This window comes from Rhinatrema bivittatum, chromosome 5, assembly GCF_901001135.1.
Source record: "Rhinatrema bivittatum chromosome 5, aRhiBiv1.1, whole genome shotgun sequence".
NCBI classification, from domain to species: Eukaryota; Metazoa; Chordata; class Amphibia; order Gymnophiona; family Rhinatrematidae; genus Rhinatrema; species Rhinatrema bivittatum.
Window position 1 is genome coordinate 147,823,620 of NC_042619.1, and position 24,566 is coordinate 147,848,185.

At 44.8% G+C, this 24,566-nt stretch overlaps 1 protein-coding gene across 1 annotated transcript in view; it reads right to left on the reverse strand.

Moving 5' to 3' along the window:
* DIAPH3 (diaphanous related formin 3) overlaps positions 1-24,566 on the reverse strand; it is a 1,173,174-nt gene that overhangs the window by 771,251 nt on the left and 377,357 nt on the right. The window contains exon 18 of the mRNA XM_029602990.1: positions 6,554-6,646. Within this exon, the coding sequence (XP_029458850.1) occupies positions 6,554-6,646 (93 nt within the window). The remainder of the gene's footprint in view (positions 1-6,553; positions 6,647-24,566) is intronic.

Sequence of the window (24,566 nt, forward strand, 5' to 3'; positions counted from 1 at the left end):
GGATCATGCATCTCTTGTCCTGACATAACTTCACGAGAGTCTTCGAGAGAAGTGGCAGTGGAGGGAATGAATATAGGAGACCGGTTGCCTATGAGAGGGAGAACGCATCTTTTGGCTGACAGTGCTGGCTGCGAGTGAGAGCGCAAAAGTTCTCTACTTTGTGGTTCTGAAGTGACGCAAAGAGGTCTATGTGGGGGTAACCCCAACATTGGAATATTGAATCCGCTACAGTGGGTTTGAGGGACCAATCGTGTGGTTGAAAGGCGCGACTCAGCTTGTCCGCCAACACGTTGTCCACTCCCAGCAAGTAGGTGGCCCTGAGGTATATCGAATGGGAGAGGGCCTCCGCCCATATCTGCGCAGCCTCCTAACACAGTAGGTAGGAGCCCGTCCCACCCTGTTGATGTACCACATGGCCACCTGGTTGTCCATCTGAATCAGGATGACCTGGTTGGAAAAGTGATCCTGAAATACACAGAGCATATCTGATTGCTCGCAGCTCCAGGAAATTGATTTGGTGTTTGGCTTCCTCTGGAGACCAAGCTCATTGTGTCTGCAAATTGGCGACATAGGCTCCCCAGCCGAGGTTGGAAGCATCAGTGGTGAGAATTATTTTAGGGTCCGGAGCCTGGAAGGGCAGGCCTTGGAGGAGATTCATCTGATTTTGCCACCAGGCTAGAGACTGATGAAGTGAGTCAATGATGTTGACAGTGGTCGATAGAGGTTGGACGGACTGAGTCCATTGTGACCTTAGAGTCCACTGCATGACTTATGGCCAAGCGGGCCATTGGGGTAACCTGTACTGAGGATGCCATGTGCCCTAGCAGGATGAGGAAATGGCGTGCAGTCGTGCGATGCTGAGACAGTAGCTGATGTGCGAGAGAGATGAGAGTGAGAGCATGCTGTCGAGACAGAAATACCTTTGCCTGCAAGGTGTCCAAGTCTGCCCCTATGAATGATAAAGTTTGAGATGGGACTAGGCAGGATTTGCCGTAGCTGATGAAAAATCCTAGCGAAATCAGAGTGTGTAAAGTAAGACGTAGGGACGATAGAGCAGCTTGCTGAGTGGGAGGCCTTATCAGACAATCGTCTACATAGGGGTAGATGTGAACACCTTGAGTCCTGAGGAAGGCTGCTACAACTACGAGGCACTTGGTGAAGACTCGTGGTGCAGGTGCCAGGCCGAATGGTAGCACTTGATAGTGATAGTGCTTGGGGCCTACCAAAAATCTCAGGAACCTGCAATGAGATGGAGTTATCACAATGTGTGTGTACACGTCTTGGAGATCGAGAAAGCAGAGCCAGTCTCCTTTTTGCAGAAGAGGAAGGAGGAAACCCAAGGTTACCATCTTGAACTTTTCTCGGTGGAGGTACTTGTTGAGGGCACATAGGTCCAGAATTGGACGAACGCCGCCTGATTTTTTGGGGATTGGAAAGTACCGGGAATAGAATCCTAGGGCTTGTTGGGAGTAGGGCACTGGCTCTATTGTTATGGACCAGAGGAGGAGGGAGACCTCCTGCTCCAGGAGAAGTGAGTGGTAGGATGTTCTCCACGTCGGTATAGGTGGGGAGTCTGGTAGAATGGAGAGGAAGTACAGGTGATAACCTTGAAAGATTATGGCAAGGACCCACTGGTCTGAGGTGATTGTGTGCCACCTGTTGAAATGGAACAATCAACCTCCCACTGGTATCTGAGGCAGTAGAAACTGGCTGCTGCTCTCTATGCAGGAGTCAAAAGCCGGAAACAGGGCCTGGCTAAGGAGCTGCCTGCGGCTTTTGTTTCCATGGTTGACGAGATTGGGCCTTTTGGAAAGGTCTCCTGGAACGAGTTCTAGACAGTGGTGGATAGGACTTCTTTGGACGGAAGAATGACTTTTTAGTATCCTTTCTGAAAGGCTGTTTGGAGGCATACACAGAAGGCATCAGAGAGAGCTGGTGAAGGGTCTCATGATGGTCCTTGAGTTCTGCCACCGTCCGCTGAATCCTTTTGCCAAACAGATTGTCTCCTATGTAGGGCAGATCAGATAATCTGTCTTGTACTTCAGGGCGCAAGTCCGAAGACTTAAGCCAGGCATATCTTCTTGCCGAAATAGCAGTTGCAGAAACCCTGGAAGCAGTGTCGAAGATATAAGAGGATCTTATTTCATGCTTCCCTGCCACGAAACCCTTGTGCTCCAGGGTTTGAAGCTGTTCCTGGAAGTGCTGAGGCAGGGACTCTGCAAAGTCCTGTATCTGCTTGAATAAGACCCTGTTGTACTGGGTCATATACAGCTGGTAAGAGGCGATCTGAGAGATAAGCATTGATCCCTGGAAGACAAGTCGGCCAATGGCATCCAGGAATTTCTGTTCCTTACCTGGGGGAAAAGGGAGAGTGGGGTTTCGATCTTTTCGCCCTCATTTGGGCAGATTCTACAACCACAGATTGGTGATCCAGCTGAGTATTCTGGAATCCTGGGGCTGACTGGACCAAATAAGTGGTATCAGCTTTTCTGTTGACTGGAGCAACAGAAGCAGGGTGTTCCCAGTTCTTTTTGAGGAGATCCAAAAGAACCTGGTGAATAGGGATGGAGGTTATTTCCTTGGGAGCAACCAGGAATTGTAACAGCTCCATCATTTGGTGCTTATCTTGCTCAGTTTGTAATTGGAAGGGAACCAATTCAGACATTTCCTTCACAAAATTTATTAAGGACAAGTCCTCTGGAGGAGAACGCTACCTACCTTCAGTAGGAGAAAGTGGCGATGGTAAATCATCTGTGTCTTGAGAAGAAGTCAGTCCAGGTGTCATAGAAATCAGCACCTATCTCTGTAGGAACCTGAGAAGGATGGGACAATGGTATTCCTGAAGGTCCTGGTCTAGGATCTGAAGGCATCGAGGGAAGTACTGGAGGCACTGATGAAGGCATCGAGGACACCGGTGCAGGCATCGATAGATGGATCGGTGGCGCCGATGGGCGCATCGGCATCAATGGTTGAGACATCGAAAGGACTCTCCATGGAGGAATGCGGAACGGTGTTTCCCCTCCCGATGACAGGGTAGGCGGGGAAGGCACCGGACCCATTGGTGACCCAGGATCCATCTGTGAAAAAGCGGTTATATGCGCTTCCACCTTCGAGAGCAGCGGTGCCAATACTGCCGGAATGGGACCGATGGTCAGTTCCGCGACCAGCACTGATTTCGGCACCGGGGGACTTTGGTCTGTGCATCACCTTATCGATGGCCTCCTGAACCATCCAGTCCAGTTCTTCATGGAGACCTGGAGCAAGCAGCCCCGGATCCAGAAGGGAAGAAGGCGGCAGAGGCATAGCCGGAGGGACCACCATTAAAGGCAGAGTCGTGGCTCCCGATACCCGTCTGGGTGAGGGTTGCCTCGGTGATCCGGTCGCAGAAAGGGTCGGTGCCTTTTCTGGACGGGTTTCTTCGATGGTGGCTTGGACAATGGCGAGGTCGATGATTTTCCTTCATCGATGATCCGAGACTTCCAGTGTCGATGCCGATGTTTCTCTCTATGATCCACTTGGTCCTGAGGAGGAATAGAGGTAGTCGAAGGCTGAGAAGTCGTCGACGCCAGATGGTCCCCAGCCGGTGGCCGATACTGGCGCGAAGTGGATGGTGCCAGTTCAGACAATGTCGATGCAATAGATGGCGTCGGAGTATGAGAACGGAAGAGAAGTTCCATTTTCTCCATTCTGGCCTTGCGACCTTCTGGTGTCATTAAGGCATATTTGGTGCAAGTCAGGACATCATGCTTGCACTCGAGATACATTACACAGACTTTATGCAGGTCTGTTATGGACTTGGTGCAAGTACAGTCTGGGCACCGACGGAACAGACGCCATAGCCTTTGAAAAATTTAGCCGCGGTACAGTCGACGGCCAGTAGGCCGCGAGGGCCAAACTCGACGGGAATAGACCGAAAACAAGTAAAAACTTACCGGAGTACCACGGAGTCAAAAACTTGAAGGAGGGACCCCTGTGGGGTATGAAAGTTTTTAGTAATTCTGTGAGGAAAATTCCAGTCAGGAATCTCTGTGGAGCTCCTTAACCCGCGTGGCTACTGCTGCATGGAAAAAAGAAGACTGAAGGGGGACCCCTGCTGGCTGCAGGTTTAGTGCCATGCATGCCCAGTAGGTGCCAGTCAAAGTTCTAGAAACTTTGACAAAAGTGTTCCGTGATTGGGCTCCATGCTGTGATGTCACCCATATGTGAGGACTACCATCCTGCTTGTCCTGTGAGAAATACTCATACCCCAATATAATCCAAATATTACACGAATGGCAGCATTCTGTACTAATTGTAATATATATAATAAATTATTTGCCATTCCCAATTATAATGCATTAAAATAATCGAGATGACTTAAAACAATTGCTTGTACCACATTTCTAAAATCAGCAGCTTGCAAAAATGCCCATAAAGCTTAAGCATGCGCAATTAAAAAAAATATTGAGACATTTACAAAATGATTACTAGGAAACATTTTCCTGGGTAGAAAAAGTACAAGTCCATGCTGAGGCTCAGACTAAAAAAGATAGATTTCATGAGGCAGTGAACATGGGAGCTTAAGAGCATAAGAGCATAAGAAATTGCCATGCTGGGTCAGACCAAGGGTCCATCAAGCCCAGCATCCTGTTTCCAACAGAGGCCAAACCAGGCCACAAGAACCTGGCAATTACCCAAACACTAAGAAGATCCCATGCTGCTGATGCAATTAAAAGCAGTGGCTATTCCCTAAGTAAACTTGATTAATAGCCGTTAATGGACTTCTCCTCCAAGAACTTATCCAAACCTTTTTTGAACCCAGCTACACTAACTGCACTAACCACATCCTCTGGCAACAAATTCTAGAGCTTTATTGTGCATTGAGTGAAAAAGTATTTTCTCCGATTAGTCTTAAATGTGCTACTTGCTAGCTTCATGGAATGCCCTCTAGTCCTTCTATTATTCGAAAGTGTAAATAACCGAATCACATCTACTCGTTCAAGACCTCTCATGATCTTAAAGACCTCTATCATATCCCACCTCAGCCATCTATTCTCCAAGCTGAATAGCCCTAACCTCTTCAGCCTTTCCTCATAGAGGAGCTAATCCATCCCCTTTATCATTTTGGTTGCCCTTCTCTGTACCCTTCTATTTCCTTCCTCCCTCATTCCTTTTCTTTTCCCTACTTAATTAGAACCTCTTTCCCCTCTCCTCTTCCCTTCCCCATCCTTTCTTCCCTTATTTTTTTCCCTACTTCATTCTACTCTTTCCTCCCCTCTTTTCTTCCTTCTCTTTTTGCCACTTTCATTTAGAAAATCCTAACCCAGATTGGCCATCCACCCATGATGATATCTCCTCTATTTACTCCATTCTTTTCCCTTTGCCTCTACCTTTTTTTGCTTTACAAGTAAGAAAATCACAAACAGAACAAAAGAATATCAGAACATAAGAACATGCCATACTGAGTCAGACCAAGGGTCCATCAAGCCCAGCATCCTGTCTCCAACAATGGCCAATCCAGGCCATAAGAAACTGGCAAGTTCCCAAAAACTAAGTCTATTCCATGTTACCGTTGCTAGTAATAGCACTGGCTATTTTCTAAGTCGACTTGCAGATGCAAAGTATAACAAAAGTTCTTTGAGCTTAGACAATAACTTTTAAACCAGTATGTAGGCGCAAGGACAGACATTTTATAACATATGCGCCTATGTTATAAGATAGCCTGAGCGAGCGCCCATGCGCACCAATTTTAAGTGGAAACACGCCTGTGCGAGCTAATGCCGCTTCTACCACATAAGTGGAGGATTTTAAACACGTGCACCGATGCCAGTGCCAGTTTTCCCAGTTTGATCAGGTAAGCGATAGGTCTTCCAATCCCCCCTAGTTTAATACCCTTCCTTCCCCCCTGTTAAACCCAACCCTGGCACATGTCCGTGCACGTATTTACACACAAATTTCAAGTTTAATCCCAGGGTCACTCATGCCCCGTCCAGACCACACCCACCCTTTTAAACTTTTCATTTATGGGTGTAGCAGCAAGTACGTCCACATCTCAGCAGTTTTTAAAATCCGCTTGGCACGTGCTAGCTCGACATATTCAAGTATCTTAATTTCAGCATGTATCATGCTTTTAAAATTCACATTTTAGAGAGAAGGGTCCATTTAGTGCCAGATGGCATCACTCACGTATCACAGTTAATTCAGCCCTGCTTGCCAACTGAGAAATTTACAGAACTTTTTCTCAGAATAGGATATGTTGGTAGTGCTAAAAACTACTTTCTTTCTTAAAGATGATTAAATACCCTTTATACTCTACACTGGCAAACTTAATTGACTAGTTCATATTTACACATCCTTAAATCTATCTTGGTAATATAACTCAAAGTCAGTATGACTAGAGAATCTATATGATTAACCATATTACAATCACAAGTTTAAAAACAGCTGGTCTGAAAATCTGAAAATGCTTTAACTTCAAGACAATCTCAGTCAAAACTAAAATTAAAATTCATAAAATTTACAATGAAAACTTTCACAATAATTTATGGCAATTATTAAAATAGAATGTACTTACACAGATTCTGTGCAACCTTTGGATCCAAGACTTTAAGTTCCTTAATTCGCTTCCTAATGCATATTTTCTCTTCAGATTCTTCATCTTTTCTTACTGTCAAAGAAAGCAATGGATATAAATATTACTAAAAGATTTCATGAAAACAAATACAAAAATATATTATAAATGCTCACTTGATAAAATAAACCTAAAAAATAAACTATTGCTTATCACCATATAAAGAACAAGTAACATACCAATAGTAAAATTTGCATTTTGTTTCATTTCCGTTTAAAAATACAGTGTAATCAAAGCAGCTGGTACAATAATTTACAAAGCATAATAAAACATACCTGCTGAAAAATGGCACATAATATAAATACGGATGAGAGCCCACCATTAAATAAGATCAACTAAACATCTAATCTATCCATCTCATCCCACCAAGTCCCTACTTTTTCTCTTCCTCCACCAATGTCCAATCATATTTCACAAATCATTTCCACATACAAGGGGTAATTTTTAAATAGCCCAAATAGCTGCAAATTTCATGGGTATTTTTCCAAAATGTACTTGCTGCTAACCAAACACTGGGTAATTTTCCTTTAACAATTAGCTAGTGTAAAGTACTTGCTCTTAAAAGTACCTGATTACTATTTGTGCAGGCAACCAAAGTGGAATAAATAATGTACATACTTTTGAAAATCCAATGTACAAACACCATTTTACTACCCAAACCTAAATACCCCAACTTCCTGTAAATGCCTCTTTAACTTGGATAAAAGACAGTGCACTTTTAACACAAATAAATTTATTTTATTTTATATAACAGCTTTTCTATACCGACATTAAAGTGCACATCATATCGGTTCACATAATAACAAGAAGGTGGAAAGTACAATTAACAGGGATGGGGGGGAGGACAAAAGATAGAAAGGTCCAAACGGCGAACCTGAACAAACTAAATTAAGAAGAGAAGCAGGATAGAGGTAACAAGTTTAACAAGTATGAGAATATGTAAAATAATACAAGATTACTTGATTTACAAATTTACAATTGGGACTAATAAGATTACATGGTCTACAGGTTGATTTACATTGATTTTATAGGGTTTAACAGGGTTACAGAATTATTAGATTATGTAGGCTGGAGGAGGGCAGCACAAATGTTAATCCGGAAAAGCCTGCTGGAAAAGCCAGGTTTTTATCAATTTTCGGAATTTAAAAGGGCATTGCTCCAGGAGGTTGTTGGGAGGAAGAGAATTCCAAAGAGTGGGGCCCGCAATGGAGAGGGCACGGGTCCTTGTTGCTGAGAGTCAGGCTTTCTTAAGTGTAGGGGCTTGTAGGGTGCATTTGAGGTTCATTCTGGTGGGGCAGGCAGATTGAGCAGGTTGGAGTGGTTCATTGAGCCATAGGGAGTTATGATTGTAGATAGCTTTATGTATGATGGCGAGGATTTTGAACAAGATACGGGAGGAGATGGGGAGCCAGTGTAGGTCTTTGAGGATGGGGGTTATATGATCTGATTTACGTGCGTTACTGATTATCCTTGCTGTCGCATTTTGAAGTATCTGGAGAGGTCTGATGGTGAAGAAGGGGAGGCCAAGGTACAATGAGTTGCAGTAATCTAGCTTGGATGTTATGGTAGCTTGAATAACAGTTTTGAGATCATGACTAAGGAGTAGGGGCTTTAGCTTTTTTATGACCATGAACTTGTAAAAACCTCCTTTTATGATTGAGTTAATGTGGCTCTTGAGGCTCAGATGAGGGTCAATAAGAACGCCTAGGTTTCGTACAGAGGGTTGTGAGCTGAGAGAGGTGGGTGGGGGTCGTTAGAAGGGGTCAGCATAAGGGTCTGTTGGTTATGGATGAGGAGGAGCTCAGTTTTAGTGGAATTAAGGGCGATTTGAAGAGAGGTGAGCAGAGTGTTAGAGGCAAGGCATTTCTCCCAGAAGGAAAGGGTGGCAGTTAGAGATTCACGGATGGGGATGATGATTTGGACATTACCTGTGTAGATGTAGAATTTGAGTCTGAGATCAGATAGATGTTGGCAGAGGGGGAGGAGGTGGTATATGTTAAATAGGGTGGAGGAGAGGGAGGAGAGCCTTGGGGTACTCCTTGCGAAAGGGTGAAAAGGGAGGATTCTGAGGGGCCAAGTTTTACGGAGAAGCATCTGTTGGTGAGGTAGAAAAATAGAAACATAGAAATGACGGCAGAAGAAGACCAAACGGCCCATCCAGTCTGCCCAGCAAGCTTCACACATTTTTTCTCTCATACTTATCTGTTTCTCTTAGCTCTTGGTTCTATTTATCTTCCTCCCCCACCATTGAAATATCTAGCTTGATTAGTTAGGGGTAGTAGGGGTAGTAACCGCCGCAATAAGCAAGCTACACCCATGCTTATTTGTTTTACCCAGACTATGTTATACAGTCCTTATTGGTTGTTTTTCTTCTCCCCTGCTGTTGAAGCAGGGAGCTATGCTGGAAATGCGTGATGTATCAGTCTTCTCCCATGCCGTTGAAGCAGAGAGCCATGCTGGATATGCATCGAAAGTGAAGTATCAGACACATTTGCTTGGGGTAGTAACCGCCGTAACAAGCCAGCTACTCCCCGCTTTGTGAGTGCGAACCCTTTTTTCTTCTCCCCTGTCGTTGAAGCAGAGAGCTATGCTGTATATGCATTGAAGGTGAAGTATCAGGCTTATTTGGTTTGGGGTAGTAACCGCCGTAACAAGCCAGCTACTCCCCTCTTTGTGAGTGTAAATCCATTTTTCCACATTTCCTCTTGCTGTTGAAGCTTAGAGCGATGTTGGAGTCACAGTAAGCATGTGTATGTTTATTGAATAAGGGTATTGTCTCCAGGCAGTAGCTGTCATTCTGGTGAGTCACCCACTCTTCATTGGCGGCCTCTTGACTTTATGGATCCACAGTGTTTATCCCACGCCCCTTTGAAGTCCTTCACAGTTCTGGTCTTCACCACATCCTCCGGAAGGGCATTCCAGGCGTCCACCACCCTCTCCGTGAAGAAATACTTCCTGACATTGGTTCTGAATCTTCCTCCCTGGAGCTTCAAATCGTGACCCCTGGTTCTGCTGATTTTTTTCCTACGGAACAGGTTTGTCGTTGTCTTTGGATCATTAAAACCTTTCAAGTATCTAAAAGTCTGTATCATATCACCGCTGCTCCTCCTTTTCTCCAGGGTGTACATATTTAGATTCTTCAATCTCTCCTCGTACGTCATGCGATGAAGATCCTCCACCTTCCTGGTCGCCCTTCTCTGTACCGCTTCCATCTTGTCTTTGTCTTTTTGTAGATACGGTCTCCAGAACTGAACACAGTACTCCAGGTGAGGCCTCACCAAGGACCTGTAAAAGGGAATAATCACTTCCCTTTTCTTACTCGATATTCCTCTCTCTATGCAGCCCAGCATTCTTCTGGCTTTTGCTATCGCCTTGTCGCATTGTTTCGCAGACTTCATATCATTATACACTATCACCCCAAGGTCCCTCTCCTGCTCCGTGCACATCAGCTTTTCCCCCCCATCGAATACAGTTCGGATTTCCACTCCCCATATGCATGACTTTGCACTTCTTGGCATTGAATCTGAGCTGCCATCTTCGACCACTCTTCCAGTTTCCTTAGATCCCGTCTCATTCTCTCCACTCCTTCCAGCGTGTCCACTCTGTTGCTGATCTTCGTGTCATCCGCAAAAAGACAAACCTTACCTTCTATCCCGTCCGCAATGTCGCTCACAAAGATATTGAACAGGACCGGTCCCAACACCGATCCTTGCGGTACACCACTTAAAACCGCTCTCTCTTCAGAAAAGGTTCCATTTACCATCACACATTGTCTTCTGTCTGTCAGCCAATTTGCAATCCAGGTCACCACCTCGGCCCTCACTCCTAAGCTTCTGGTTTTATTCACCAGTCTCCTGTGCGGAACCGTATCAAAAGCTTTGCTGAAATCCAAGTATATGATATCAAGCGCTCTTCCTTGATCCAATTCCTTGGTTACCCAGTCAAAAAAGTTAATCAGATTTGTCTGACAGGATCTTCCCCTGGTGAATCCATGTTGCCTCTGGTCCATCAATTCTCCGGACTGTAGATAGTTCACTATTCTCTCTTTCAGCAGTGACTCCATTACTTTTCCCACCACCGAAGTGAGGCTAACCGGTCTGTAGTTGCCAGCCTCCTCCCTGTTCCCACTCTTGTGAAGCGGGACCACCACCGCTCTTCTCCAATCACTTGGCACCACTCCCGTTTCTAGGGATCTATTGAACAGGTCACACAGCGGAGCTGCCAGAACATCTCTGAGCTCCCCCAATATCCTTGGATGAATCCCATCAGGCCCCATGGCTTTGTCCACTTTCAGGTTCTTTAGCTCTTCCCACACATTTTCTACTGTAAAAGGATTTATATCCATTCCACTTCCCTCCAGTTTCTTGTTGTGTAGAGATGGTCCTTCTCCAGGGTCTTCTTTAGTGAACACAGAGCTGAAGTGAAGAAAAGGGAAGTGTCTCTCTCCACACATTGATCATTACCACCTTTCAATTTCACTATACCACTTTGGACCTTTCTCTTTTCGCTGATGTATCTGAAAAATGTTTTGTCACCATTTTTTATCTCCTTGGCAATCCTCTCTTCTGCTTGACTCTTTGCCAACTTGATTAATTTCTTTGTCTCCCTCAGTTGATACAAATATTCTTCTTTGTGCTCCTCCCTTTGGGATCTTTTATATTTCTTGAATGCTGTTCTTTTAGCTTTAATTTTGTCAGCCACCTCCTTTGAGAACCAGATAGGTTTCAGTTTTCTTTTGCTTTTCTTTACATTTCTAACATATAGAGCAGTTGCCTTGGTGATTGCTCCTTTTAGATTGGTCCACAGGAGGGCAGTACCAGAAACACAGATGGCAATAAGGCGGGAGATGAGGAGATCATGGCTTATCATATCGAAGGCCGCTTAAATGTCGAGGAAAGCAATGAGGAAATTATGACCATGGTCAAAGCCAGTGAGGAGGAAGTCTGTGAGGGATAGAAGGAGAGTCTCAGTGCTTAGATTTTTGCAAAAGCCAAACAGAGGAGAGGAGTATGTTATTGTCATCGAGGTACTCCATGAGCTGGGTGTTAACTACCTCCTCCATTATTTTTGCGATGAGGGGGAGATTGGAGATAGGACGATAATGGAGGGGTCTTTGGGGTCAAGAGAGGGTTTCTTTAGGAGGGGTTTCACTACGGCATGTTTGAGGGGATTCGGGATTGCGCCAGTGGACAGAGAGCAGTTAATGTCTGCCCGAGGTTGAGCAATTGTAGTAGGGATGGAGAGTAGTGTTTTCCTGGGTAAAGTGTCAGATGGGTGGGATGCAGGCTTGGATTTTTTGAGAATTGCCTCAATTTCCTTAGAGGAGGAGAGGTCAATGGTGTCGAGAGAATTTTTCAGGGGGGGGGGGTTGGGCTTGGGCTTGGGAGGGGCATGTGAGTAGTAGCAGGGGGAAACCTGAGTATGTTAGCTATTTTGTGGAAGAAAGAAGCGAGTTCTTCGCATTTCGTGCTGGTTTCTTCCTCAGCAATGATGGGTGTGGAGGGGTTGGTGAGGGCTGCGACATAGGAGAAAAGGGCTTTAGGGTTGAAGGTGTACTGATGGATTTTGGAGGCATAGTAGTCTCGTTTGGCATTCTGAATGGCAAGGCGGTAGGTGTGAAGGCTGGATTTGTAGGAAGTGGAGTGCTGAGGGGTAGGGTCTTTACGCCAAGCTCTTTGAGTCTGAGGTTGTGCTTCATTTGGTGAAGTTCCGTTGTGTACCAAGGTTTGTTATTAGAGGGGGAGATGTGTTGCTTACGGGTGATGATGGGGCATATCTTATCAGCTAGGTCTTGAGTGACATTGACCCAAGAGCTGAGTGCAGTGTCAGGAGAGGAGCAGTCAAGGTTGTTCATGGATTCGGAGAGAGCAGAGGTGAGCTCCTCAGTGTTGCAGGTTTTACGGTAGGAGAAGTTGTTGTTATTTTGTGAGTGATTGCGGGGGTTAGTGGCACGAAGGGTAATACGGGTCTCAATAAGTGCATGGTCAGACCACGGTACAGGTGGGGGGGCGATGGGGTCTGGATACAGGAGTTGGTGAATATGAGGTCCAGTGTATGCCCCGCTTTGTGTGTGGGGGCTGAAATGGTTTGGGTGAAACCTAGGGCCTGCAGGGCAGTGAGGAAGGTTTCACAGGATGGTGAGAGGGGAGTAGAGTCTACGTGAAGGTTGAAGTCTTCCAGTATTATGGCGCGTTTTTCGTTGTTTATGTTATTGGAAATTTATATTGAATGACTTAAAAAATTCCCTTCACAATGAATGCTATTTTGGATATTGTGAACAAGTTTACAGCGGAAAGCTAAAAGCAAAACTGAGTCCAGTGCAAACATGTTTTATTTCACACCTAAATATGATTCTTTAATTGATCCTTAACTTTATCCTATCTTCAACAGTACTCTGGATAGATTAGACCATCTTAAAAACAATGCAAGAAAAACAGGAAAAACACGCTTGACTCTTAGGATATCATTAGATAATATATCATGTTATTTACAATAGCACTGAGATCCGTCATGATCGTCCGTGTGCACACCCGTCCCGCCCCCAAGGGTCAATCCCACAACACAAGAAAAACAGAGTGAAGTGGTTGAAAAAGGCCGCAGCTTTATTGTTGACATAAGGTGACAATTATTCCCAGCATGAGACCAATTAAGCTCCTGACACCAAACCAGTGTCTCACAGCTGCCCACTGTTTTGCCTAACAAATAAGTCCTTAATGCCTAGCCCCCTGCCTTGCCTCCAAGCAAAGGGGCCCACCTGGGCCAACAAAGTCACCCCACCGACTCGTGCACCTGCCACTAGCATGAGATAGTGCTGCTTGCCTCAAGCCTCCCTATAAAGCTGTAAGCCTCTTCACCTGAAGAAACATTCTAGTGCTTCCTGTATTGCGTTGTTAAAAAGGTCATAGCCAATGTAGGAGAGATAGCGCCTGTAACAGGTGCTCTCCTAGGACAGCAGGATGTTAATCCTCACATGTGGGTGACATCATCCGATGGAGCCCAGCACTGCACACTTAACAGAGGATTTCAAAATCTTGTCTACTATGATACCCAGGTTTTTTTTCTTGGTAACTCCTAATATTGACCCTAACATTGTGTAACTGCAATGTAGGTTACTTTATTCCAGATGCATCACTTTGCACGTGTGCACATTAAATTTCATCTGCACAGGAGACTGCAAGGTATAGAACGTGTTGCGTGGACAGCCTTCAAGAATGTCGTTTGAAACTTTCTAGGCAACTATAAGGCAGCAGACTATGTCGAACAGGTTGAAAATCTGCTTCAGGCATACAGATTGATAAAGTACAACATGTCATTGAAGATACATTTTCTTCATTCCCACTTGGACTTCTTCCAGGACAACCTTGGCGCTGTGAGTGACGAACATGGTGAAAGGTTTCATCAAAACATTGCCAAAATGGAGAAACTGTATCAAGGCAAGTGGAACCCCTCCATGCTGGGTGACTATTGTTGGACTCTCATCCGCGGAGCATCAGACAGTGATTACAAACGAAAGTCTGCAGCAAAACATTTTTAGTTTTGTTTTCTGGTGCCAACATTGCCATTATAGCTTATGCCGCTACAGACATGTAACAATGCTTAATGTATATCGCACTTTTCTGGCAAACAGTACGTGATACAGACATAATAAATGCATATGTGTTCAGCTTCTTAAAACCTACTTGTTTCATCGAAGGTTGTGGAGGAAACAAAATGTTCCCAGAAATTTGTTTACCAGTGATCACTATATATATTTCAATTCTTAAAATTTTTTAAGTTAGTTTGCGCTTACTAGTAATTTTTGCAAAGCAAAAAGCAAAAAAGTATACGATACTAAAAATACATAAAAAATGAAAACTGGCAAACAGAAAAAATAAATACATTTACTGCAACAGTAGGCTGCATCTAAGCTCAATACTTCATCAACATACTGTAATACTACCAAATTATAAAACTGAAATGCAAAAAGTAGTTCCAATCAACAATTTTCCTAATCAAATCAAGAGATCTCAGAACAATTTTCTTGCATGGTTTCAGAATATATAGCATCAGCCTGAAAATGCCTATCATGGAACGCAGCTAGCATATCTGTATCTACTTATTCTTCATTATCCAATATTTGTGCACCCTTATTGTTTTTCATCTCACTTTCAACCATGACATAGTTTACCAAAACAACTTTCAGATAACTGTTCAAGACATGGTTGGACAAACCAAGTGCAAAGGTGAACTCTCTTATAGAAACATAGAAACATAGAAATGACGGCAGAAGAAGACCAAATGGCCCATCTAGTCTGCCCAGCAAGCTTCACACATATTTTCTCTCATACTTATCTGTTTCTCTTAGCTCTTGGTTCTATTTCCCTTCCACCCCCACCTTTAATGTAGAGAGCAGTGATGGAGCTGCATCCAAGTGAAATATCTAGCTTGATTCGTTAGGGGTAGTAGCCGCCGCAATAAGCAAGCTGCACCCATGCTTGTTTGTTTTACCCAGACTATGTTATTAGCCCTTATTGGTTGTTTTTCTTCTCCCCTGCCGTTGAAGCAGGGAGCTATGCTGGATATGCGTGACGTATAAGTCTTCTCCCATGCCGTTGAAGCAGAGAGCCATGCTGGATGTGCATCGAAAGTGAAGTATCAGGCACATTTGGTTTGGGGTAGTAACCGCCGTAACAAGCCAGCTACTCCCCGCTTTGTGAGTGCGAACCCTCTTTTCTTCTCCCCTGCCGTTGAAGCAGAGAGCTCTGCTGGATGTGTGAAGTATCAGTTTTTCTTCTCCCCTGCCGTTGAATCAGAGAACTTTGCTGTATATGCATTGAAAGTGAAGTATCAGGCTTATTTGATTTGGGGTAGTAACCGCCGTAACAAGCCAGCTACTCCCCTCTTTGTGAGTGTGAATCCTTTTTTCCACATTTCCTCTTGCTGTTGAAGCTTAGAGCGATGTTGGAGTCACCGTAAGCCTGTGTATGTTTATTTAATAAGGGTATTGACTCCAGGCAGTAGCCATCATTCTGGCGAGTCACCCACTCTTCATTGGCAGCCTCTTGACTTTATGGATCCACAGTGTTTATCCCACGCCCCTTTGAAGTCCTTCACAGTTCTGGTCTTCACCACATCCTCCGGAAGGGCATTCCAGGCATCCACCACCCTCTCCGTGAAGAAATACTTCCTGACATTGGTTCTGAATCTTCCTCCCTGGAGCTTCAAATCGTGACCCCTGGTTCTGCTGATTTTTTTCCTTAGGAAAAGGTTTGTCGTTGTCTTTTGATCATTAACACCTTTCAAGTATCTGAAAGTCTGTATCATATCACCTCTGCTTCTCCTTTCCTCCAGGGTGTACATATTTAGATTCTTCAATCTCTCCTCGTACGTCATCCGATGAAGATCCTCCACCTTCCTGGTCGCCCTTCTCTGTACCGCCTCCATCTTGTCTTTGTCTTTTTGAAGGTACGGTCTCCAGAACTGAACACAGTACTCCAGGTGAGGCCTCACCAAGGACCTGTACAAGGGAATAATCACTTCCCTTTTCTTACTCGATATTCCTCTCTCTATGCAGCCCAGCATTCTTCTGGCTTTAGCTATCGCCTTGTTTCGCCGACTTCAGATCATTAGACACCATCACCCCAAGGTCCCTCTCCTGCTCCGTGCACATCAGCCTTTCCCCCCCCATCGAATACAGTTCATTCGGATTTCCACTCCCCATATGCATGACTTTGCACTTCTTGGCATTGAATCTCAGCTGCCATATCTTCGACCACTCTTCCAGTTTCCTTAGATCCCGTCTCATTCTCTCCACTCCTTCCGGCGTGTCCACTCTGTTGCAGATCTTAGTGTCATCCGCGAAAAGACAAACCTTACCTTCTATCCCGTCCGCAATGTCGCTCACAAAGATATTGAACAGGACCGGTCCCAACACCGATCCTTGCGGTACACCACTTAAAACCGCTCTCTCTTCAGAGAAGGTTCCATTTACCATCACACGTTGTCTTCTGTCCGTCAACCAATTTGCAATCCAGGTCACCACCTCGGCACTCACTCCCAAGCTTCTCATTTTATTCACCAGTCTCCTGTGCGGAACCGTATCAAAAGCTTTGCTGAAATCCAAGTATATGATATCGAGTGCTCTTCCTCTATCCAATTCCTTGGTTACCCAGTCAAAAAAGTCAATCAGATTTGTCTGACAGGATCTTCCTCTGGTGAATCCATGCTGCCTCTGGTCCATCAATTCTCCGGACTGTAGATAGTTCACTATTCTCTCTTTCAACAGTGACTCCCATTACTTTTCCCACCACTGAAGTGAGGCTAACTGGTCTGTAGTTACCAGCCTCCTCTCTGTTCCCACTTAACAGATTATAGAATGCATCAATGCTTAGTTAGTTTAAAAGGTCACATGTCCCGTATTCCACAACTTTGAAAATAAAGTCATTACACGCAATCATATTTTAAACTTTAATGACTCACTGTCTATACACTAGACATTACAATATTCTAATTCAGAACAGATCCCAATTAAAACATGTACAGACTTAATATCAAACCAAGATGTAACATTTATGACTTTGTGCCATCTCATATAAACTAGAGAGAAGTTGAGCTATGCCATTTAAGATCATCCAATTTAAAATCTACTAGGAGAAACAAATACATTTCTACACTTTCAGCAGTACAATCTATCTTTTCAGAGCTGTGTAACAATTCCATTACTGAGCATCCTTGAAAGAAATTAAATGTCATAGTAAAATGGGACAATGTGGAAATGAAGAATGTCATTATGCATGTTAAGATGTGTTCTAGGGAAGTAGTATACTATTTTATGCTTTGATACAGTTTGTATATCAGAAAAAATATATTTTAAAAGATTTTAAGATATAACAAATGATTCCAATTACATTAAAAGTAAAATCACATCAAAATGACAACCATACTGAAGCTGTTTAAATTTGTAATCTGATCTAAGATATATGTGTGTGTGTGTTTTTAAAGTAAAAGTAAACAAAACAGAAAGTAAAAGAAAGCAGCAGAGATACTAAGCTGCAAATGAATTATCTATTACTAAAGGTTAACATGCCAATTTTAACATAGGCATGAGAGATTTTAACTCTAGCAGCCACAAGTGTCTGCCCTGCTGAGACCCATTCCCCATAGTCAAGACATAGACACCCAATTGTAATAAATACCCAGACATGGAATTTGAACAATACGCATGCAATGAAATTATAACAGAAGTATGACAATTGGATATAAAAGGATGCAGCTTTATTCAACATATTCCCCTTTAACCTGTACCCAAGCCAAGATGGTAATCTCCAAACAGACTACTCCCCACCTCCTCCGCCCGTTGCAATACCAAGCAAGGCAGCATCTTAACCCGGTTCCCACCTTGTCTACAAGAAAGGTGGCCTCCCGAGGAATAACGAACCCCCACTATCCACCACCAAGGGACCAGCCTACTCCTGACCTGGACCATGATGCACTCCTCCACCCCACCCACCAGCTAGAGAAAATACATTTTAAATGAATTTGATAAAATACATGATTTCAATTACATTAAAATCACATTAAAGTGACATAAGCATACTTAAGCAGTTTAAATTTGTTTCCTGATCTAAGATAGATATATTTTTTAAGTGAAAGGAAACAATAGAAAGTAAAAAATGAAAGCAGCCAAAAGAAACCGGTAAGGGATACTAAGCTGCCTATGTATTTATTGTCCTTTACTAAAAGTTAAACTGCCAATTTTAACAGATGTTATCTGATATTTTAATGTCCAATGTTCTAAATTGCATAAAGATTTTAATATATCGGGAGTTAAAACATGTCTTTTGCACTGTTAACTCAGATGTCTTAGGGAAAAAGCAGCTAAAATTAGGAGCTTCAAAATGCTCCATGTGCTGAACACAAGAGGCTTCCAATGCTCTGATCTCACCTCAAACTAAGTGCTGCCAACAAGGGACCTTTGATATCAGTCACCTATTTGGTGACTGATGCGAGGAAGGGAGGAATGGACTGTCTTAGAGATGGGGGAAGGACTGGAGGAAGATAGAAGGATATACAAATGGAGAGGACAAGAGGATGTAGTAAAGTAGAGAAGGGAGGGTTAAAAAATGAAGGATGTTTGAGGATCACAGATAGATCCCCATTTCTTCTCCTTGGTGCATATCCTCACTTTCGCACAGATACTCTCCCAACCCCACTCTGATGCTGATATCCCTCCTCTTGCTTTACAGAATGCATGAGCAATCTCTTTATGGAGGTGGTGGAGACAAGGACAGTATTGGAATTCAAGAGGCCAAGGGAGAAACACAGAGGATCTCTGAGGGAGAGAAAATGGCCGCAAATTTGAGTAGGAGATGCATTTGAGCAGATTGGATGGGTCATATGGTGTTTATCTACTACCATGGTCTATTTTATATTTTAAAAAATTTTTAAAAATTAAGTAAATTAAAATGTGCATTATTGAATATGCAAGTGTGTCAGAATATTAGAAACTTTCTTGTAGAAATTTTGAAACTTTGCAACAGAATCTACCCTGGAGCTGAAACAGGACCCCTGGGTATGTGTATTTGGATTTTCAGCAGACATTTGATAAGATTCTGTATGAAAGACTACTGAGTCATGGGGTAGCAGGTAATATCCAACTGTGGCTTGCTAACTGGATAAGAGACAGAAAAAAGAGAGAAGGGCTCACTGATCAGTTTTCCAAATAAAGAAACAAATAACGAAGTGCCCCAGGAATCTGTACTGGAATTGGTGCTGTTCAACATTAAAAAATGATCTAAAAAAGTAACGAATGATGCAAACAAATCTGCAGATGACAATTATACAAAGATGTTGAAACATGAGAGGACTGTAAGGAACTGCCAGTTAGATGCATCTCAAAACTATGCATCTAACTGGCAGTGTAAGGGAGTTTATAGAAAATTCTCTCAGACTACTTAAAGGGACCAAGCACAGCTGTCTTGCCCAGATCTCCTTAAAGATCCAGACCCAGAGGGAATGGAGAAATTACTTACTTGATAATTTAGTTTTCCTTTTTATTTATTTGTTGAGTTTTATATACCCTCATTCGGTGAAGCCATCACAACGGTTTACAAGATTCAAAAGGTAGTATCTTAACATATGCGAATTAAAGGTATGACAGGATACATATTCGAAAATGAGCGGATAAAGGGGATCAGAGGGGTAAGGATTAGCGGGGAAAGGAAGAGGGGTGGATGTGCTGGGAGGGGTGAGTAGAAAGAATGGGGAAAGGAGAGTTACAAGGATGGGGAAATTAATTAAATGTAAAGTTAATCTTTTTTAAAGTCTACATAAGATCATTTTTGTATGAGAAGGGTTCGCTTGGTGCTGGTTGATGTCTTGTTTTTCTGTGGTTTCGGTTGGTAATTCTGTTGATTGTTTGGCTGTTATGATACTTTATTGCCAATATAGACTTTGTAGCACAGCCATGTTTTTAGATCCTTTTTGAATGTTTTGAGGTTAGGTTGGGTTCTCAAATCTTTTGGGAGGGAGTTCCATATTTTGGGGCAGGCGATGGAAAATGTTATCTCTGGTTGCTGTCAGGTGAGCATCTGTGATGGGGGGGACTGTTAAACGGCCTGTGTTGTTGTGAACGTAAGTTTCTTTGGGGATTCTGGGGGGTTATGTAGACAGATGGACTCAGGACCAATGGGTATAGTGTGCTCCTGATAGCAGTTGGAGACGGAGTCAGATTTCAATCTGACATCAGAACTACATATACCCGTGCAGGAAGCTCTGCTCTTCAGTATTATCCTCGAAAAGCAATTGTGGATATATGTGTGTTTGAATAACTTAATTACTTGATTAACTTGAACTGGTTGGCGTGAATTCTAGCTGGAGACCGCCAGTGCACTCAACCGAGAAACGCTGACACCCGGTAATTATGGGTGTCTTAACTAGGGGTAAAGCGTGGCTTATCCGTGCTTGTCTTGCTCTCCGGGATTGTCGCCCGAGGTTTCTGTATTCTGAGGTAGCCGTGGGCGGGATACTGAGTCCATCTGTCTACACTAAGGAAAACGAAATTATCAGTTAAGTAATTTCTCCATTTCCTAGCATATAGCAGATAGACTCAGGACCAATGAGATGTACAAAAGCTACTCCTGAACCGGGTGGGAGGCTGCCCATGGCCCACTTAGAACTGCCCTTGCAAATGCTGTGTCCTCTCGGGCCTGAACATCCAGGCAGTAGAACCTCAAGAAGGTGTGACTGGAGTACCATGTTGCCGCCCAACAGATCTCGGCAGGTGACAGCATCTTCATTTCTGCCCAGGTCACAGCCTGGGCTCTGGTGGAATGGGCCTTGACTTGTAGAGATGGAGGCTTCCCTGCCTCTATGTAGGCTGCCTTGATTACTTCTTTGATCCAGGGGGCTAGGATTGCCTGCGAGGCCGCTTCCCCTTGTTTATTGCCGCTGTGAAGGATGAATAGGTGATCCGTCTTTCGTACGGATTCCGACCTTTCCAGGTATCGGACTAGTAGTTTGCCGACGCTAAGATGGCGAGAGTCTTCAGAGTCCTTACGCTCGTCTGGAGATAGCAGCGAGATGGTTTGGTTTAGATGGAAATGAGAAACTACCTTTGGAAGGAAGGAAAGGACAGGGCATAGCTGTATGGATCCCGGTGTGAATCTGAGGAATGGTTCCCGACAGGATAGTGCTAGAAGTTCAGAGATGCTACGGGCTGAACATATTGCCACTAGGAATGCAGTCTTCAACGTTAGAAGCCGAAGAGACAGCCCACGGGTAGGTCTGAAGGAAGATCCCGCTAGGAAGTCTAGTACTAGATTGAGGTTCCATAGAGATATCGGCCATTTTAGTGGTGGTCGGATTTGTTTGACACCTCTCGGGAAGAGGGAGAAGTCTGGGTGTGAAGATAGACTGATGCCATCCACTTTGGCTTTGAAGCAAGCCAATGCGGCCACCTGAACCGTGATGGAGTTGAAAGACAACCCCCTTCTGTAGGCCGTCCTGCAGAAATTCCAGGATCGTGGGGATTTTGACTGTCTGTGCAAGTATGTCGCGGTCTTCACACCAGGCTTCGAATATTCTCCATATTCGTATGTAGGTTAGAGACGTGGAAAACTTGTGTGCACGGAGCAAGGTGTCAATCACTGCCCCCGAGTATCCGCTCTTCTTCAGGCGCGTCCTCTCAATAACCAGACTGTAAGAGAGAATTGAGTTGGGTCTTCGTGGAGGATCGGTCCTTGCTGGAGCAGATCCATTAGTGGAGGTAGGGGCAGGGGGGCTCCCCTCCAAAGGTCTTTGCATGTCTGCGAACCACGGCCATCTTGGACAATCCGGGGCCACTAGAAGTACTAGCCACCCCCTGTGTTGTTCTATCTTGTGGATGATCCCGCCCAGTAGTGGCCATTGAGAAAAGGTGTACAGCAGGTCTTCCTCTGGCCAGGTCTGGACGAGGGCGTCGATCTGCTGGGAATGTGGGTCTCGTCTGTGGCTGTAGAAGTTGGAACATGGGCATTGGACCGGGTTGCCAGAAGATCCATGGCTAGAGTTCCCTAGCAGTTTGTTATCAAGTGGAATGCTGTGGTTGACAGCCTCCATTCCCCTGGGGTTAGACTTTCTCTGCTGAGGTAATCCGCAGTGACTTTGTCTTTTCCCGGATGTAGGCGGCTGAGATCCCTTGCAGGTTTTCTTCTGCCCACGCCATTAGGGGGTCTACTTCCAGGGACAACTGTTGGCCTCTGGTTCCTCCCTGGCGGTTGATGTAGGCCACTGTTGTGGGGTTGTCCGACATGACTGACAGATTCTCCTCGAAGTCTGTGACTGAATCGCAAGCAGGCTAGTCTGACAGCTCGGGCTTCCAGTCGGTTGATGTTCCATCTCGACTCTTCCTTGTTCCATTGCCCCTGGGCCGTCATTTATTGGCAGTGGGCACCCATCCTCATAGCCTCGCACTCGTGGTGAGCAAGACCCAGGTCGGTGGGGATAGCCTTACTCCCTTACTCAGATGGTCTTCTTGTAGCCACCATAGGAGCTGGATCCGTACATCCGCCGGTAACTGGAGGCGCAAGGTGTAGTCCTGGGAAATCGGGTTTCATCGTGACAGTAGGGAACGTTGTAGTGGTCGCATGTGAGCCCTTGCCCATGGGACGACTTCTAGGGTCGATGTCATGAGGCCGAGGACTTGGAGGTAGTCCTATACCGTGGGGCGGGGCGCAACGGTTTTCTCAACTAGTCCATCAGTTTCTTCTCCTTGTAGGGGCAAGAACGACCTTGTCTTGTTTGGTGTCGAACCGGACTCCTAGGTATTCTAGTGATTGGGAGGGCTGTAGGTAGCTCTTGGTTGTGTTGACAACCTACCCGAGATTAAGAACATAAGAAATTGCCATGCTGGGTCAGATCAAGGATCCATCAAGCCCAGCATCCTGTTTCCAACAGAGGCCAAACCAGGACGACTTTGCAAAGAGATCCACCACTCCAGATTTGAAAGTACCCGCAACCAGAGCAAGGAGTCACGGAGGGGCCAAGTTACTCAGATGCGATCCTAGAGGTTCTGTATGGCCTGGTGTCACTGCAACCTCAAGGTCCATTGGGCTATGAGCATGTACAATAGTGCCAGGGGAGTGATGTGAACAATTACGGTCACATGGCCCAATAACCTCAACATGTGTCAGGCTGACACCTGCTGGCTCTGCTGAATCTCTACCACGATGGTCATCATGATGGCTCTTTGTCGAGGCAGGAAGGCCTCGGTCTGATCCATGTTTAGCAGGGCTCTTCTGAAGACCAATTGAAGCGATAGGCTGAGATGGGACTTCAGGTAGTTGACGAATCCTAGTGATTCCAACACCTGATGGTCAAGAGCCCTTGCCTGAGAGGCACTCTTGACCAGCCAATCGTCCAGATAAGAAAACATAAGCACCCCCAGCCTGTATAGGTCCTCAGCCATCATGGTCAGGCCCAAATGACAACACCAGATACTGGAAGTGCGGTTTTCCCTCCATGAAGCAGAAATACTTCTGGTGGCTTGGGAAGATCTTGATGTGGGTGTACGTGTCCTTCAGATCAAGGGAGCACAGCCAGTCCCCTTTTAGTAAAAATGGGATCAAGGTGCCCAGAGAAATCATCTTGAACATTTACTTTATGATAAATCTATTCAAGGCCCTTAGTTCTAGAATGGGACGAAATCCTACTGTTTTCTTCAGAATCAGGAAAAACCTGGGGTAAAATCCTTGCCCTGGTGGAACAGGCTCAATAACTCTGGCCGTTAAGAGGTAGGACAGCTCCATTACTAAAACCTTCTGGTGCGCAATCAGCATCCAAAACAGGCTCGGAGGGCAATTTGGCAAGGCACCTAATAGGTTCAATTGGTACCTTTGGAGGGCGATGGAAAAAAAACATTAGTCTAAGGTTATACTGGGCCATTGGTTCACAAAGAACCACAGCCTACCCCCGACCAGCAGATCCATCGCCCCTGTTATTTATAACTGCACTACACTCCATACAACCCAGTAAAAACCCTATCCCTGGAGTTGACTAACGAGCCAGCTGGGCCTTGGGAGATCTCTGCTGCCTCGGATGGCTACAGGAGCTGTGATGCTGCTGACTGGAGCAAGGGGGGCAGAGAATAGTATTTCTTCTGGTGAAATAAAGGCTTCTGCCACAATCTTGCTGACTTCCTAGCAGAGGAGGACAGGTCTGGAGTGCTGGCGGAAAGTTGTAGGAGAGTTTTGTTATGGTCCTGGAGATGGGCCACCGCATCCTTCACCCTATCTCTGAAGAGATTCTCCCCAGTATACGACACGTCAGCGAATCTTTCCTGTACCTCCAGTCAGAGACCAAAGACCTGCAACCAGGCCATTCTGCGGGTGCCAATTCCAGCTGCAGAGACCGTCATTGCCATTTTGAAAACATTGTAGGTCATTCAAACCTCGTGTTTTCTGCACTCCAGGCCCTTAGGCACCAGCGACATGAGAATGTC